At 41.7% G+C, this 17,671-nt stretch overlaps 1 protein-coding gene across 1 annotated transcript in view; it reads left to right on the top strand.

Moving 5' to 3' along the window:
- Positions 1–17,671, top strand: part of nup210 (nucleoporin 210) — a 110,970-nt gene that overhangs the window by 28,877 nt on the left and 64,422 nt on the right. The window contains exons 5-8 of the mRNA XM_072280364.1: positions 5,124–5,274; positions 9,345–9,477; positions 12,223–12,381; positions 16,301–16,369. Of these exons, the coding sequence (XP_072136465.1) occupies positions 5,124–5,274; positions 9,345–9,477; positions 12,223–12,381; positions 16,301–16,369 (512 nt within the window). The remainder of the gene's footprint in view (positions 1–5,123; positions 5,275–9,344; positions 9,478–12,222; positions 12,382–16,300; positions 16,370–17,671) is intronic.

Genomic DNA, 17,671 nt, shown 5'->3' with positions numbered 1-17,671 from the left:
TCAATTACTCTTGTGACCTCATCATAAAAGATATGACTTGCCCTGCACAAAACCATGTTGGCCCGCCCTAATTAGAACAGTCAGTCAGTGGGTGCCGTCCCGAATCCAAGGTTGGCAGCTATGCACTTCCATCTTCTTCGATCCTGCGACAGCACCGAGTACAGCCTCGCCTCCAGTTTGTTCTTGCTGGCTGCCTTGGCACCGCCCACCGCCACCCCTGCTGAACTCGAGCCCGAGGCCGTGTCGGCCTCCAGCCGCGGCCGCTTCTTTGAGCTCAGCCCATCCTTAGGCGGAGGCCTTGGGCAGGTCCAGGCACACGGTGCAGCGCTCAAGTTCATCATGTCTCTTCTAACTAGGTGCATAGCATACGATTCGTAGATACGTGGTGAGGCTTTAATCTCTTCCACGGAAGATAGCCATTAGCTCACAAGGAGCTCATCCGCCCTTTGTCAGGTCTTGTTTTTTTTTTTAGTCCTGCTGGGTGTCCTCACACCCTCCTCACCAGACTAACTCCAGTGGAAAATTAGACCACTATTTTCCAAATGCTTATAAATCCTATCCCTAAGATTTATCTTCAGTAACTTCCCTACCACTGATGTGAGTCTCGCCTCTCTATAGTATCCAGGATTATGTCTGGTTCCTCTTTTTTAATAATGAAAAATTATTAGTTACTTACCAGGCCTCTGGGACCTCGCCCATGGCTGGAGAGGACACAAAGATATTGGTCAGTGTCCCAGCAAACTTTTCTATTCCCCCTCTCAATAACCTGGGATTTATCCCATCAGGCTCTGGGACTTATCCACCTTAATGCTCTTGAGGACACCCAACACTACCTCCTCATTTAGCTCAAAATGCCCAAGCGTATCAAGGTGCTCAAGTCTGATCTCCCTGTCCTCCACACTCCACATCCTCCTTGATAAATATTGATTAAAACTACTCAAGGACCTCAACCACTACAAGCAGATGTTCTCTCCCCCCCTCCCCCCCCCCCCATCCTTGAGTGGCCTACCCTCTCCCTAGTTATCCTCTTGCTCTTGGTGTATATATAGTATGCTTGGAGATTCTCTTCAATCCTACTTGCCAAGGATTTTCATGGCCCCTCCTTGCTTTCCTAATTCTCTTGAGTTATTTTCTGGCTTATTTATAATCCCCAAGGGCTCTATTTGATTCTAGCTTCCTGACCTTTACATACTTATCCTTGAATAAATTCATCACCTCTCTCAACATCCAAGGTTCTCTTACCTTGTCAACCTCCCTTACTGGATCGTTGTCTTTCCTTCTTGCTGAAATATTCCTGTCCCGTACTCTGTGCAGTTGGCCTTTCAACACCTTCCACATGTCAGGTTTGGACTTTCCCAATAAACAACTGTTCCCAGTCAGCTCTCCCTAGTTCCTGCCTAACGTTCTCATGATTTGTCCTGCTTTAATTTAATACAGGTTTCCCCCGCCATCTGAAGGTAGAACATTCCTATGAAACAGTTCGTAAGCCGAAATGTCGTAAAGCGAAGAAGCAATTACCATTTATTTATATGACAAAAATTTGTGAGCGTTCACAGACCCAAAAATAACCTACCAAATCATGCCAAATAACACACAAAACCTAAAATAACAGTAACATATAGTAAAAGCAGGAATGATATGATAAATACACAGCCTATATAAAGTAGAAATAATGTATGTACAGTGTAGTATCACTTACTGGAATTGGGAAGACAGCGTAGAGTACACTGATGATGGTGTGTTAGACTGAGTTGTCGCAGGTTGGATGGTGCAGTGGCCCCCACCCTCCAGGCCGCCGACAGATACCGAACCGCGAAGCATGCAGGGGTCCAGCGGTAGCCGGGAGGCATCCAGCATATCATTAAGAAAAAAGCCGAAATAAACATGCTAATTAATTACGTGTCAGGCGGCACCTAATTAATTAGCATGTTTATTTCGGCTTTTTTCTTAAAGATATGCTGTGTGCCTCCCGGCTACCGCTGCATTCTCCACGAATCGCAGGGTGGTGGGACACATAGGTGTCATCTCGTCGTCTGTTTCCATTAGAGCAGGCAGCTCATCTTCTCCTATGACTGCCCGCCTCGATGTCGAAGGTCGAGGTTCGTTGTCTGCTGTGGCTGATGTGGAAGGCTTGCTTGACTGCTGAGCCTCGCACATTTTTCTATCATACAGTTCTTTGTAAGGACTCAAACCATCCTGCAAATATCCCCTAAACCTACGTACCCTTTCAAAAGTAAAGTCGTACTTTATCATTGCAGCGAAAATCTCACGCAGTTGCTTCACGTTCAGTTCCTGGACGACTTCACTTTCGGTCCGTTCGCTACAGTATTCAGTTTCAATTGTTATCCTTTCCTCTTCCAATTGCATCAGCTCTTCATCTGTCAGTTCTTGGCCATGGGATGCCAAAGCCTCTTCAACATCATGTTCGTCAGCTTCCACAAGCCAAACTCACTTAGTCCTTACTTCATTCACCACGATCGAAATGCTTAATTATGTCTAGTTGTACACTAAATGTAACACCCTTACGAGCTCTTTTAGGCTTTTCCAATACCTTGGAACTCATCTTGCAAACGGCTGCTCACAAGCACGTGTTTAAGCAATGCCAGCGAGAATGCCGTTCCAAATCTCGGGGCGCACGCTGCCTTTTATTGCGCGCTGATTTTTTTTCATAACAGTGAAAACGCCTTCTGAAAGCAAAAACAGGGTACTAACGTAGGTCTTTCGTAATAGTGAGGTTTTGTAAAGCAAACGTTCAAAAAGCGGGGGACACCTGTACTCTCCTGCAAGATCCATAATTATCCTTATCTATAGCTATCTTAAAACTTATAGGAGTTGTGGTCATTTTTCCTTAACTGTTCACTCACTGGGAGGTCTATTACCTGGCTAGCCTCATTACCCAACACCAGGTCCAGTGCAGCCCCTTCTCTTGTTGGACTATCTATATACCTCTACACTCAGAAGGTCCCAGTGTATATTACGAAAGTTGAACCTCTTCCCCCCCAGTGACAGCAACCCGATTGTTTTGACACCTTTCCTTAATCTCCCTGCATATCTGCTCCTCCTCAATGTCCCGGTGGCTATTGGGGAGGCTGTAGTACAATCCCATCAGAATGATTGTTCTCTTCCTCTGTTCTACCCATGTAGACAAGCCCTCCATTATGTTCTCTTTGAGTGCAGCTGTGATATTGTTCCCGAATTGTAGTGCAACTCGCTCTCCCCCACCTCCCTTACCTCCCTCTCTATCTTTTCTAGAAATTGAAACCTGGGACATTAAACACCCATTCCTGTCGCTCTATCAACCAAGTCTCTGTAATGGCCACAATATCATAGCTCCATGTACCGATCCATGCTCTAAGTTCATTACCTTTACCCATAATATTCCTAGCATCAAAATACACACACTTCAAACCATCCTTCCCATCATATTTATTATTTTGCTCCTGCCTGTTTTTACTGACCCTGGCATCTACCTCCCTCTTCATCACTCCACTTTCTGGCCTGGAGCTCTGCTTCCCATCTCCCTGCTAAGCTAATTTAAACCCTCCCGAGTAGCACTAGTGAATCTCCCGGGCAGGATATTGGTTTTCCTCAAGTTTAGGTGCAACCCGTCCCTCTTGTACCGATCACCCCTGCCCCAGAAGAGGTTCCAGTTATCTAAGGACCTGAAACTCTTCCCCCGCAACAGTTTCTCAGCCACTCATTCAGTTGTACCATCATCCTGTTCCTGTGACTAACATCTGGCACTGGGAATAATCCAGGGATTACTACCCTGAAGGTCCTGCTCTTTAGCCTCTTTCCTAACTCCCTATACTCACTGTGCAGGACCTATGTCATTGGTAATAATGTGCACCATGGTCTCTGGTAGCTCAGCTTCCCCTTTTAAATATTCTGCAGCCACTCTGGGACATCCTAGACTCTAGCACCTGGGAGCGAACACACCATCCTAGCATCTTTCATGGCCACGGAGTTTCCTGTCCATCCCCTGAACTATAAAGTGTCCTGTCACTATCGCTCTGTTTGACTTTGCCCTTCCCTGTCGAGCCTCAGAGCTGGTCACCGTGCCACTGGTCTGGCTCCTGCTGCTGTGCCCTGATAGGTCTTCTCCCTCCTCAACAATATCCAAGGGGATATATTTGTTGCTGAGAGCAATGGCCACAACAGAACCCTGCACTAAATGATTACTCCCCTCACTTCTGGTGGTCACCCATCTGAAGTGTGACCACCTCAGTAAAAGTTTTATTTGAGGTTTTCAGCCTCCCGGGTGGTTCTGAGTATGTCCAGGTCCAGTCCCTTAGCCTTGTCATTCAGGAGCTGAAGTTAGGTGTACTTCCTGCAGATGTAGTCGTGAGGGAGACCATTACATACCCTGGAATCCCACGTCTTATAGGGTGAACATTCCACCGCCTTAATAGCTACCTTGTCTACACTTGTTATACCTTTGTCTCTAACTTCTTAAGCCTAAATTCTACAATCAACTAAATGATTCCAAAAGACTCAGCTCCCTTAGCCCTCTGCCTGTACTTCTTGGTAAAGCCTGTTAAGCCAAAGCCTCTCACTCTAACCACGCCCCACTCCAAAAATGACCGCTCGACTTGTACCTGGCTTCCTTTTATTGGCCTTTAAGTTACAAATAACTCGAGGAATCTCCAAGGTCTTGGCAGCCAAATCCCAACGGAATAATTGCTTGCATATTCTTCTGTGCATAGTACGTAATAGTGCTGACTGTTTTATATCATATGGAACTAAATTTCTTGGAGATGAGTGGTAGATGGTCATTTTCATTCTAATAAATACTGTATTTGTATTTTATTATTGTACAATATTGCCATGATGTTGCAGGTAATTGCTCTTGAATAATATGTAATGTTGAAGTTTCTGAATAATATCAGATGCTTTCTTCTGGCTGATGCAGTGGTTCCTACAGTATAAATCCATTAATTGGGACATTAGAATGGAGTATTATCATTCTGCATATTATCTTTTGTAAATGGCACATAAGTGTCTAATAAATAACATTTTCTTAGGGTGGTTATGTAAATAGTCAGCTGATTTGAACATTTCTTGTTACTTTAATTCTTTAGTGAGAAAGTGAAGTGAGAATTACCTGATTCTTTTTATTGCAGGATAGTTAAGTTTTCTGAATCTGCCTACACTCCCCCAGCGTACATATCAGAGATGGAGAAGCATGGCATCCAGGGAGATACCATCTTGGTGTCGGGAATGAAGACAGGAAATTCCAAATTGAAAGGGAAAATACAAGAAGCAATTTACAGAGTAATTCAACATTGGCATATTTCTAAGACTCTTTAAAATGCTGTAATTAATGAGTGCAACACTTATTTTCCAATCCTGTTTCTTCTTACAAATGGCATTATTGTTTTATTTCTTTAAATGTTTTCATCCAAAACTCCCCTTGGTGCAGGGATGCAATGAATGATGGTACTGAATTTCAGCAGTATCACTAAAGCAATTCCAGTTTATTTACATTTTGTATAATACTGATGCTTTCGTATGCTTATCTCTGAGTTGAAGTGCCTGTATGTATAAGTCTTTAAAAAGTCTGGTCTCTGATCATCCCAGACCTCTCTGTGCTGTTGGATCAAAAACTCATTCTGTCAATTCTAATGCACAAATGTAGTGTACAACAACTGTCCCGTAGAGAATATGTGCACATATATCTACTCAATGACATTCTTATCTTGGAGTGCCAGGTCATTCATGGAGTAGCTAGGGCTGTGGGTAAAGAAGGTGCATGGCATGCTTGTCTTCATTAGGTGGGCTGCTGGAGTTGGAATGATTACAACCCTCAAAATGCTCTGCTTAAGGAAGTAGGGAAAGCTTAACTCCATGGAGTTGTCTGCCTGACAATAGTTAGATTATGATCACAAACCCAAGGACCTGTGCCTCCAACCCAAGAGCCCACACTTATTAGATTGTTTCATCTTCTGAATGAGAAATGTTAAGAATATTTGTATCCTGTACTGGACAAGTCTCTACTTTCCCCAGTGGTTTCCATAAAGGATGATGGCAATGGAAACTCTGCTGTGGGAAATCTCAAAAAAAAAAAAGATGCAATCACTGCATCATGCTCAAACTTACTATTCCCAACTCACAACATCTGTGTCTTGCAGTGTGCCTTGAAGTTCAGAATAAATACCTCTGTGAAGAGGCTGGCTCTTTTTGAATGACCATAAGATTTGGAAACTATTAAATAAATGCACGATGTTCTTGAATTGGAAACAGTTGGGGGCGGGTAGGGTTAGAGGTGCAGGTTGGGGGTGGGTGTAGGGTTAGAGGTACAGGTTAGATCTTTGGTTATCTGAAATTTGGGGTTCAAAAATATCATGACCTAATGAACAGACTTGATGGAAAGTGCGAGTGATCCAGTAACGAGCCAATACCCATGTCTTGCAAGATCCTTCAGCATTGTGCATGGTCCATTTATCCATCTGGCTAAGAGCTAAGATATCAGTTCAAGAACAATGAGCCTTGATTATTACAGGAGGGTGCCACTGGGCAGAATGGTAGTACAAATGGTGGCAAAAGAATCATGTTGTTTTGAGCCCTTCAGTTAACTCCTCACCTACCCTGGATGCCAATTTCTTTACTGGCATTCTGCAGCAAAAGTGGTTGATGAGGCCATCCAGCAATAAGCTTTCTGTTGAAATTTATTGGAATTGTATTTCTAAAACATGGCGGTAAAGTATTTTCTCTCTTGTGTGAGAAGAGATAGACTGGGACTGTTTTCCTTGTAACGAAGAAGGCTGAGGTGCATAAAATAATGAAGAGCACAGATAAAGGTGGATTGTCAGTTTTTATTCTCACTTAATGAGGGAGTCTAAAACTAGAGGTCATAGGTTAAAGATGGGGGTGGAAAGATTTAAAGTGGAACTGAGAGGCAAGTTTTTCATTTGGTAAGTGAAGGCACACAAGAATGGGGTGCCCGTGGAAATGATAGAGATGGTACGTTCTCAACTTTTAAAATATATTTGGGCAGGTATATGGATAGGAAAGGTTTAGAGGGGTGTGGGTAAAATACAGTGAAATTGGTCCATCTCAAGGAGGCAGCTTGTGTGCTATATGATTCTATCAGAGCATACCCAGGGTATTCTGCCATAATCTAAATATCTCCAAGAAAGGAAGCAGCTGTAGACACTATTATTACTGCAGGTTCTCCCCGATGACTATCATAAGGAAAGCCTTTCTGAGCATCCTTCTCTGCTATTGGTTGAAGAGCTTCTTTCCACCACCCCTCATCCCTCCATCAGGGAGCACAGTGAACAAGATCTTCACTGTGTGACAAATCCAGAGAAGAGAAAATTTCATCTACCACTGTACATGTGCTCCTTTGACAATGCAACAGCCAGGAAGATTCTGAGATTTGGTTGTCTCAAAATTCACACCCGTCCTCACTTTTTTTTTTTTTGGATGATGATTGAACTAGAGTCTTCACCAAGTAAGATACCATTCCAAGTGTAGACTGGGATGCAGTTACACTCTCATTGCATCAACCCTTTTAATCTTTCATTGTAACACTGCTCCTTTTTTGGGTTGTGTCTAGTCTACAGGGCAGGCTGAAACTGTTGAATCTTCAGCTCCATCACACCAATTTCAGTCATTAAATAACAGATAAGTGCAGATAGCACTTGGATGTATGTGTACATTTGCTCCTGAACTCTAGACCATCGCTGATTCCTATACTGAAGTACATTAGAATATAAGCCTCTCATTAGCACCTAGAAAACTGGTGTTCTTTACCTGCTACGTAGCTCTGTCTCCCAAATGCCAGGATCCCAAATGTTAAAAGGCAAAGCCTTGCAGTGTCTGCCAAATATGCATGACAGGCAAACTAATCTCTCTCCCAGCCTAATCTCCCCATCTCCAGAATTATGGCATTACTAGGCAAATAGCAAGAAGTTTCTGGAGGAGGAGGAGTCTCAAATATCTTTAAAAATCCTCATGCTGAATGGGAAATAAGTCTGGAAATATAACTTTCTCACTAAATAATAGGATTGCTAATCTAATGCAGTTCACGCAGTGACAAAGGCACTAAGTATTCATAGAGGCCATGTACAAGCAGAGGAAGGGATCCTTAAGAAGCTAGTTAAATCAACCAACCCACCCACCCACTCACTCCATGAACCCCTATCCATCTCCGTGTCAGATGCCACAAATTCCTGCATGAGACTCATCAGTTGTTGCAGAACCACAGCACAAACTTTGAAGGCTTTGAGGAAGTGACTAAGGAATGATAATGCTGTTTGAAATTTCATCCAGTTTTGTCTAACTTTAAAGTGGGAAGATGAGAATTTTTACTGAGTGTTCTGTGGATTCTCTGTAGTCCAACAAAGGAGAAAACTTAATCTAAGTTTTCTTTCACTTTTTAAGTGACTCTGATGCATTGATAAAGGTGGCAACTGTTGATTTCATAGAAATGTTTTGGACAGGGAGAGGTTTCTTTTTCCTTAATCTTCACCCCTCCCCTCACTTCCGTTAAGAAAGTAGTGAACGATTTGGGTGCATCATGGAATGAATTTATGAGTGCAATTTTTGAAATCCACTTAGTATAACTATACCAGATGGTGATGCAACCCATCAGAACATTCTCTGCCATACATCTATCAAAGTTTGCCAGGGTCTTTGGTGACATACCAAATCTCCTTAAACTAATGAAGTAGAATCACTGGCATGCCTTCTTTGTGCTTGCATCAATGTGTTGGGCCCAAGACAGACCCTCTTGAGATGTTGACACCTAGGAGCTTAAAACTGCTCACTCTTTTTACCAGTGATCCTTCAGTGAGGATGGTGTATACTCTTCCAGCTTTCCCTTCCTGAAGTTCACAATCAATTCCTTAGTCTTGCTGACTTAAATGTATTGCTGAAATTGCATTTTTTTTAAAAATTGCTGGAACATCTACCTTGTCTTATTTTCAGGTTTTGTCTGATAACAGGACATGCATCACAACAATTGCTGATTTGCTAATGTGGGTGCAGCCTACAAGGCATCGCAGGCTGCACTCATATAATATAGAATCCTTATATCCATTTAAAAATCATTAGCAGAATGAGCCTCAGCAGCATGCTGACCAATCCACAGATTGAGAATTACTGTGTTGGAATATCTAAATGAAATGTTCAGATTTCCATGTGTGATCATGTCCCTTCTTTGTAATTTATTGTAATTTTATGTCTTTACAGTGTGCTGCTGCTATGAAACAAATTTCATGTCATATAAGACAGTGAATCTGAAACTGATTCTGACAAAATTGCATCAGATATCTGAACAGTACTATTGTTATTAATATCAAATTTTGACGACTGCATTGTTATCTTTTACCTGTAAGAATGTGCCAGCTGCAGAGGTTCAACTCCTAATCCTAGAAAACATTATGCTGAATCCGGCTTATGATATCTTCCTGATTGAGGGCAGCTCTATTCGTTACTGTGTGCAGAAATTGAAGCAAGGGAAGATCACAGGTTTGTTTTTTGCTTTTTATTTTTGAAGCCTTACAATATATGAAGGAAAAATATGTAAGTGAAACATTATGAGCTGTATCATTCCAGCCACATGATTGTAAGTGTGGTTTGGGTTCACTTATCCAAAAGGATAAAACTTGGCCCTTATTGGAGAATACAAGGGCCTTTACTTTTCCCTAATTTCAATTATCATCCTGTGTTACTTAGCTGTCACAAATCATTCCTTATTTTGTATACCTCCAATGATAGTACTACAATATCATTGAGGTTGGTGTGGAGGTGAGCAAGTGTTCACCGCCACCTACCAGCCTCACGCTTGCTCGCTGCTGGAGGAAGGTGTCTGTATATGGCGGTCTGGCTTGTTGCAAGGACCTTCCCTCAGGAGCATTCAAGTGAGCTCTCTCTCTCCCTCGATGTTGGTGGGTGAGGCCAGAGCGTTTAATCGATGCAGATTATAGATTTGGACTAATTCATTTTTTATGATGTTTTTTATTTCTGGTTTTGGTTGCACTTTTTGTTACAACTATTGGGCAACTTTTGAATTGGGCGGCCTGCAGATTATACTGGAATATGCCTTTTGCATTTTATATTCTGTGTTTCGGTCCTTTTTTTTGTTGCAGTTCACATGATTTTTTTTTTTGCACATGAGAGGAGGAGGTTTGATGTTTTTTTTTGAATGGGTTGGTTCCATGGTTCTTCTTAGTTTCATAACTGCCTGTGGGGAAGACGAACTTCAGGGCTGTATACTGCATGCATACTTTGAATCTTTGAATGTAAGGGACCAGTTGAGCATTCAGAAAACCACAACTTGATATCATTTTGGCTTGTGTTGTTAAGGAGAGCCTGAAGAAATGTGAGCTTTCACTTTTCAAGGAAACAGATAAGAAGTGAATTTATAGAGTATCTTAAAAATTAGCTTTGTCAACATCTGGAAAAATTAATCAAATTTAAGAGACATTCAAAATCTCAATATCAATTTAATGCTTTTTTTCGGATTGTATACTTTACTGTCGGCAATGGAAGAATTTCACCAAGTATGTTTCTACAACCAAATTATTATTAAAAACTATGGAGACTTCACTCTTTTCATTTCCTCTACACCATTGTGAAATCTCATAAGTGTACCCCACAAAGATTTTTTTCTCAATATCTTAGAAACCTGGTCAGATTATGTATGTACCAGTTTTTGGCAATAAAGCAGTCCATTAAGATTGATCAAGCAAATTACATTTCCCCCACTGTGAAACTTGTTAATTTATTTGTATCCATCAAAACTGAAACTGATTCTGCAGTTGCTCTGATTTCATGTGTAAGCAGCACAATGATAAATCCAATGAAATCTTTTTGAATCAGTGTTGATATCTGTCAAATCTCCTTTCTTGTCTTTTTCATGAAATCAGCAATAAATGCTATGCTCGGTAATTTTTGCCTGAGTCTGAATCTGCTGAGAATTTCCTTGATTTTCATTAACAAGATCACAGCAATACTTCTGTAGCTGAACACCTACGCTCTGTCCGCCAGAGAAAGCAGGATCTCCCAGTGGCCACACATTTTAACTCCACGTCCCATTCCCATTCTGATATGTCTATCCACGGCCTCCTCTACTGTAAAGATGAAGCCACACTCAGGTTGGAGGAACAACACCTTATATTCCGTCTGGGTGGCCTCCAACCTGATGGCATGAACATTGACTTCCCTAACTTACGTTAATGCCCCACCTCCCCCTCGTACCCCATCCGTTACTTATTTATTTATTATTATTTTATATATTTTTTCTCCCTCTGTCCCTCTCACTATACTCCTTGCCCATCCTCTGGGCTTCCCCCCTCCCCCTTTCTCCCTAGGCCTCCTGTCCCATGATCCTCTCATATCCCTTTTGCCAATCAACTGTCCAGCTCTTGGCTCCATCCCTCCCCCCCACCCCCCGTCTTCTCCTACCATTTCAGATCTCCCCCTCCACCTCCCACTTTCAAATCTCTTACCAGCTCTTCTTTCAGTTAGTCCTGACGAAGGGTCTCGGCCCGAAACATTGACTGTACCTCTTCCTAGAGATGCTGCCTGGCCTGCTGTGTTCACCAGCAACTTTTATGTGTGTTGCTTGAAATTCCAGCATCTGCCGATTTCCTCGTGTTTGAGCAATAATTCTGACACAGCTTTCCCTCTCCGTTACAAGTTTAGTTAAATTTCTTAAATTCTTTGCATAATGACCTGAGCGGCAACGTTCAGAAAGGCGCTTCAGCAATTTATTTATCCCCGAAATATGTTTTTTTTAATTTCAAAATATACTTTATTCAACAATAAATATACACAATAAACCATTCCATAACTTCCCATCTTTTACATACATTTCCCCCCCCCTAAACTTGCTAAGACAGACATTTTTTTTTTAAAAAATCTGCATCGGGTCTTTGGGCCATCTTTCCATTCTGCTCACATCACAGTAGTGATGTCTGTTTATATGATTTGAGATTTTTAAGTTAGGTATCAAATGTTTAATATCTTCCTATTAGTGCAGGTTATTTCTGTGTTTACCCAATGCAAAGATTGATACTAATGTGTAATAAACTGAGTGTTTTAAATTATTTGAAGTGAATTGCAGCTTCAGCCATGTGACTGCAGGTGGTCTTTTCCTTGCAATCATGCTTTTGCATCAGCTTTTCACTGTTACGTGGCTGAAGCATTCTGTAAATTATCTTGGTAAATTCAATTTCATTATAAAAATTCCTTTAACTTTTTCTCCCCCAGAATTAACTATGCCTTCTGACCAGTATGAGCTAGAGCTGCAAAACAGCATGGCAAGTCCAGGGAGAGATACAAGCCGACCAGTGTGCAAACTGGACCAAGCCACATCGACGGTAACTGCATTGCAGCAAGGGCAAATAAATTTGGTGCTAATGCACAAAAGTATCCTTTACTGTTTTGGAGAAACAAGCTTACACACTGCTGAAGCTGAATGATAAAAGTTTTGACAGCAACAGTGCTATTTGTACAATATCTGTCCCTCATACTAACTTAATAAGTCTATATGGTTTGCCTCTGAGGAGCCAGCTGTTTATTTTGCTGCAGTAGCATTGTTTTTTTCCTGCTTTTGCAGTGTTTACTCGATGCTTATTCTGCATAAAATGTGTGAGCATCAATTGCTGGATGCACAATATTTCCATGCTTTGTGGATAAAAGATCAGAATCTACATAGTTTATGCTTCTCTGGTACAGTGCTGTGCATTTAATCAAAAGTAATTGAAATAAAGCAAGGTTTCATTTTTTTTTAAAGGTAACTTAAGTAGAAATTAAAATAACAGACTAACTGTTTAGTTGCTGCGCATCTCAGTTTGCAGTTATGCTACGAATGGCCTTTAGTATATTTCAGCTGAGCACATCACTGGTACCCAGCTACTTTCATATCTGTCCGACGTTTGGTTGTTTCCAGCTTGTATAGCAAAACAAGCGATCATAATCTAGGTCTAACATTGTTGTGAACTTTGCTCGTATCATTGACTCTGTTTCTGTTTGATCGGCTCTCTTTCTCTGTTAACTTAAAATACGGTAGGAAATATTAATAATTGGAAGCACCTAGTTGAGTCAGTCTCACCTCATGCAGGAAAAATCTCTATAGATACTGCCTGACGTGCTGAGTTCCTCCAGCATTTTGTGTGTTGCTCTCCAACAGACTATTTTTGTCTCTTCTGACTGACTGACCAAACTGGTCTGACTGTAACTTCGGAATTGCTATTTGCTAACGAGAGTTCTTGTGAACCTCTCTCAGACATCCCACCTCTCCCGGAAGAGCCGGGAGTCTCCTGCATATTGATAGTGGCTCCCTGACACCTGGAAATTATATACAATATCCCGGAAATAGATTTTTTTGAGAGGGAGAGGGAGAGCGAGCATCCTGATTGGTCTCTCTTCGTGCTAAGGGTGGTCGGGCCGTGAGGAAACGATATGATTTGGCGATATGAAACGATACGAGTCAGCTGCACCCTTCCTCATTCCCTGTCACGCACTGTTGAGCTTGAACGCACGCGAGGTCATTACCCGCGCATCATCCATGTCAGCGCGGGAAGGAGATCAACTCCTCGAGCTTGCAAATGACGACAGGCTGAGAAGTATGTTTGACATAACATCTCTGCCGGCATTCTGGATCAAAGTCAATGCTAAATATCCTGAGGTAGCCACGAAAGCACTGAAAACGTTGCTTCCATTTCCAACATCATATCGCTGCAAAGCGGAGTTTTCTGCAATGAATGCAACGAAAACTAAATTGCGGAATAGACTAGACATAAGGAACCCCCTTCGAGGATCGCTGTCTCCAATCACCCCTCGATGGGACCTTGTTGTTGCAGGAAAACAAGCTCAGGACTCGCACTGATTCAGCGATATTGGTGTGTTGCAATGATTTTATATGTTCATACGGGGAAAATATGCGCTGTGTGTTTAATATCCAGACGTTACTTAAAATGTTATGATGCTATTGACTTATCACCTATATTCTGGTCGTGATTAACACCACCGCCCCCCCCCCCCCCCCCCCGCCCCTGGTCGGCCAGTCCGCAAGAATATTGTCAATATTAAACCGGTCTGTGGTGCAAAAAGTGTTGGGGACCCCTGCTAAGTAGACCTATCAGTTTTCTCTATGGGCAGGCTTTACAGTCGACCTCAAAAATAATGACAGTGTTGCTCGCTGCACTGTTTGCAGCAGTGACTTTTCTATTGCCCATGGTGGGTTAAAATGTAAAAGACATGTTGAGGTGAGTTTAACAGGTGTCATTACAGCATAGCTAACGTTATTTAAACTAGCTGGCTAGCTGCTAAGGAGCTACGCTATTGATGTCCTACTTGATGAGGCCAAACTCCCTGTAGACTTGCTTAAAGTTGTAATAGAATAAACATGATAATATAAGTACATATTTTAATGTCACATTTGCTGCATATACCCAACTTGGTTTACAGATTAGACAAAATCACTAAACAAAGTATTACATACACCCTTGGAGGTCAACGGGGGTGGGGGGGTGCTACCTCCCTGAAATGGTGGTGGTACCTCCCTGAAATGAGTTTTTGCAGGGTGGGATGTCTGCTCTCTATATTAGTGGAACTGACCTTGAAGTGTCTTTTCTTTGCTCAGGAATCACAATTTCAACCCAATGGGAGATCAAGCAACAGAACGTAGTGTAACTTTAGCTAGTTCTAGCCTTTGAATTAATCAATGAAATATTTGATGGGTTGATGTGGAAGGCAGCATTACCTGCACCTCTTTCATGCTGCATCATGACCAGAATTCAAGAAGATGGTGAGAAATTATTTTAGATTCATCCCGGCTTCCAGTATGTCATGTTATCTTTGGATAGGCGTGCAAATAATTTAAATTTACCAGTATGGTCATATCACAGACTTGGTGTCACACACCTTTTTCTTAAACCGTTAGGACTTCTTGACATTTTATCCTGTGTTTTGGTCCATCAAGAAAGTAAGTACAGACCCAACCCATTAATTGAATATGACTGGACTTTGATAACATTTCAAAATGTGGAGGAGGAGAAGATGGCAGCACTACAGCAGCAAGCACGGCCTCTCCGGTGACGAATATCTGTTATCTGTCAAGTAGGGGACTATGCACAATTCTGATTTGATGGAGACAGACGTGAGAGTACGGAGGAACATCTGGAAAACTTCTGAAACGCTGGCTTTGCTGCCGCTGCTACTGTGTGGTAACCGAAATCTCTGGAGCAGAAGGCCCCGAAATCCTCGGCTTTGCTTGTTTCAGCGGCCGGGGTGAGGTCGAAGGTGCTCGGGAGGCTGTATCGGAGGGGCTGGTCAGAGGCTCGAAGTTTTCGGATGGATGGACTCAGTGTCGGCTGTGGTCGGCTGCTTCCAAGGTATCGGCAAGTTGACGGTGCCTGGAGGTTTATGGCAGGGAGTTTCTCCCTTTTGCTGCCTGCTATCGGGGACTCGGGAGTCGATCGACCCGGGGACTTTTGAGACTTTTTTTTTTACCATGCCCATGGTTTGTTCTTCATCAAATTATGGTATTGCTTTGCACTACTGTAACAATATGTTATAATTATGTGGTTCTGTCAGTGTTAGTCTTTGGTTTGTCCTGTTTTCTGTGATATCACTCTGGAGAAACATTGTATCATTTCTTAATGCATGTATACATTTCTAAATGACAATAAAAGAGGGCTGAGTTTTCTCATAATCTAAATCAAGAATCCTAGATGATGCAGAAAGTAATGGTTCTTTTTCAAAGAAAACAATTTTGGTTGAATCTTTTAGTAGCACCATCAATTATGTTAATGATCAAGATTTGGCAGAGGACCACATGAAGGCGTAAAACATAGGCATTTGCATCACCAGCAAATTGCAGGTCTGAAATGATGGGGCTGATAGAATTTCTACCTTTACAGACAGATTGTTGTTACTCAAATTTTTTTTTTAAAAAACGTCATTTGCTGGCTACCAGAATGCCGCTTGCATGCTTTTACAATGTTTGATAATCTTTGAGAAGTCTTTACTGACAGGAACTGAATTATGTGTCAGGCTGGGGGTGAGGGAAGTTTTTGATTCATCACTTAATTCCAGTGGGTGATTTTTACTCTAATACTTCCTTTTTTTGTAGGATTTAAGTGAGAAAGACTAATGAATGAAACTTCATCTAAATTAGGAATTAATCCTTTTCCTGTCATGTTGGCAACAAGTTCTTACAAATCTACAAGTGTTGTTTATCTTTGGTATCTGAGAATGATTCAGATCCATGTTATTATTTGTTTATTTGAAAAAAATAGAATAGTAGCATTTTTTTTAAAAAAGGGCCTTAACAAATGCATAGATATTCGTATGCAAGGTGTATCTCGGTTACCAAACTGCACAATATATGTTGTTGAGCCACGTTACCTAGGTAAGTATTTCAAAATGTATATCGGCATGATATCAGTTAAGATGTATTTGGTGGAAATACAGTTAAATTATTAGACCTACAGCCTGAATTCTGGACTATCAGCTGAAAGACACAGAATCAATGAATGATTGCAATACAGGAGGTTGCCATTAGGCCTATTGTGACCACTTTGCTTCTCTTGAAAAGAAAATCGTATTCACCCACCCTCTGCCCATTACTGTCCATATTTCTTTTTCAGGTACTAATCAACTTCCTTTTGAATGCTGCAGTGCAATCGTCTCCCATTACTACCCTCGGTAGTACATTCAAGGCCCTTGACACTAACTTTGCTTTATCAAAAAAAAATCTGTGTAACTTCTGGTTATCTCTTCCCAAATGCTTCCATTCTCTGTAGCTTAGTTTTACATGTCTGCTGATGGGAGTAGCTACCATCTACTCTATCCCTTTCATATCCTTTTCACATCCCATCATAATCTCTTCTGTTTCAAGGAAAACAGCACAACCTTCTCCAGTCTATCCACATTACCGAACATCACCTTATTTTAAAACCCAATTGCCTAATTCTGCTCCTATGTCTTAAAGGTCTTATTAAAGATCAGCTTTGTTTGTCACATGTACATTGAAATATGCAGTGAAATGTGTTATTTGCATCGGATCAAATCAGGGTTGAGCTGGGAATTGTTTCCACACTTCTGGCACCAGCGTAGGATGCCCACAGCTCACTAAACTTAACCGTACATCTTTGGAATATGGGAGGAAATTGGAGCACCCAAGGGAACCCACGTGGTAGTTATGGGAATTGAACCCCAAGAAATGACAATTGACACTATAAAACTATGTGCCTCTACTGTGCTGCCCCATTCTTGGAATCTGTTGCCAGATATCTTTTCAGTGCTCTCCAAGGGTTTGAACGTCTCTCCTGACTGTCAGTGCCCAGAATGGAAACAGTGATGCAGTTGTAGCTCAGCTATTGTTTATTAGTGCTTTGAATTCTATTATGGCAGCTGAGGAACTTAAACTCATCAGCCTCTGTAACCATTAAGTTCCTATCTTTACTGGTCCCATTTTCCTGCACTGAGCCTGTAGCCTTCCATGCTAATGGTTTTGTGTACTCATTAAAGTACCTTAAATTTTGTGCAAGTACTTGCCTCCACCACCTCTCGGGCAAAGCATTCCTCATTTTATTTGTCCACTGGGTGAAAATATTCTTCCTCAAATGCCTTATTAATCTACTTTTACCTTAAGTCTATGTACTCTCATTCCCCTTTTCTAGGTTACACACTGCCCACCTGATCTGCATCC

This window comes from Mobula birostris, chromosome 16 (genome assembly GCF_030028105.1).
Source record: "Mobula birostris isolate sMobBir1 chromosome 16, sMobBir1.hap1, whole genome shotgun sequence".
NCBI classification, from domain to species: Eukaryota; Metazoa; Chordata; class Chondrichthyes; order Myliobatiformes; family Myliobatidae; genus Mobula; species Mobula birostris.
The sequence above is the reverse complement of the archived record's forward strand: the minus strand, read 5'-3'. Positions and strand labels throughout refer to the sequence as shown.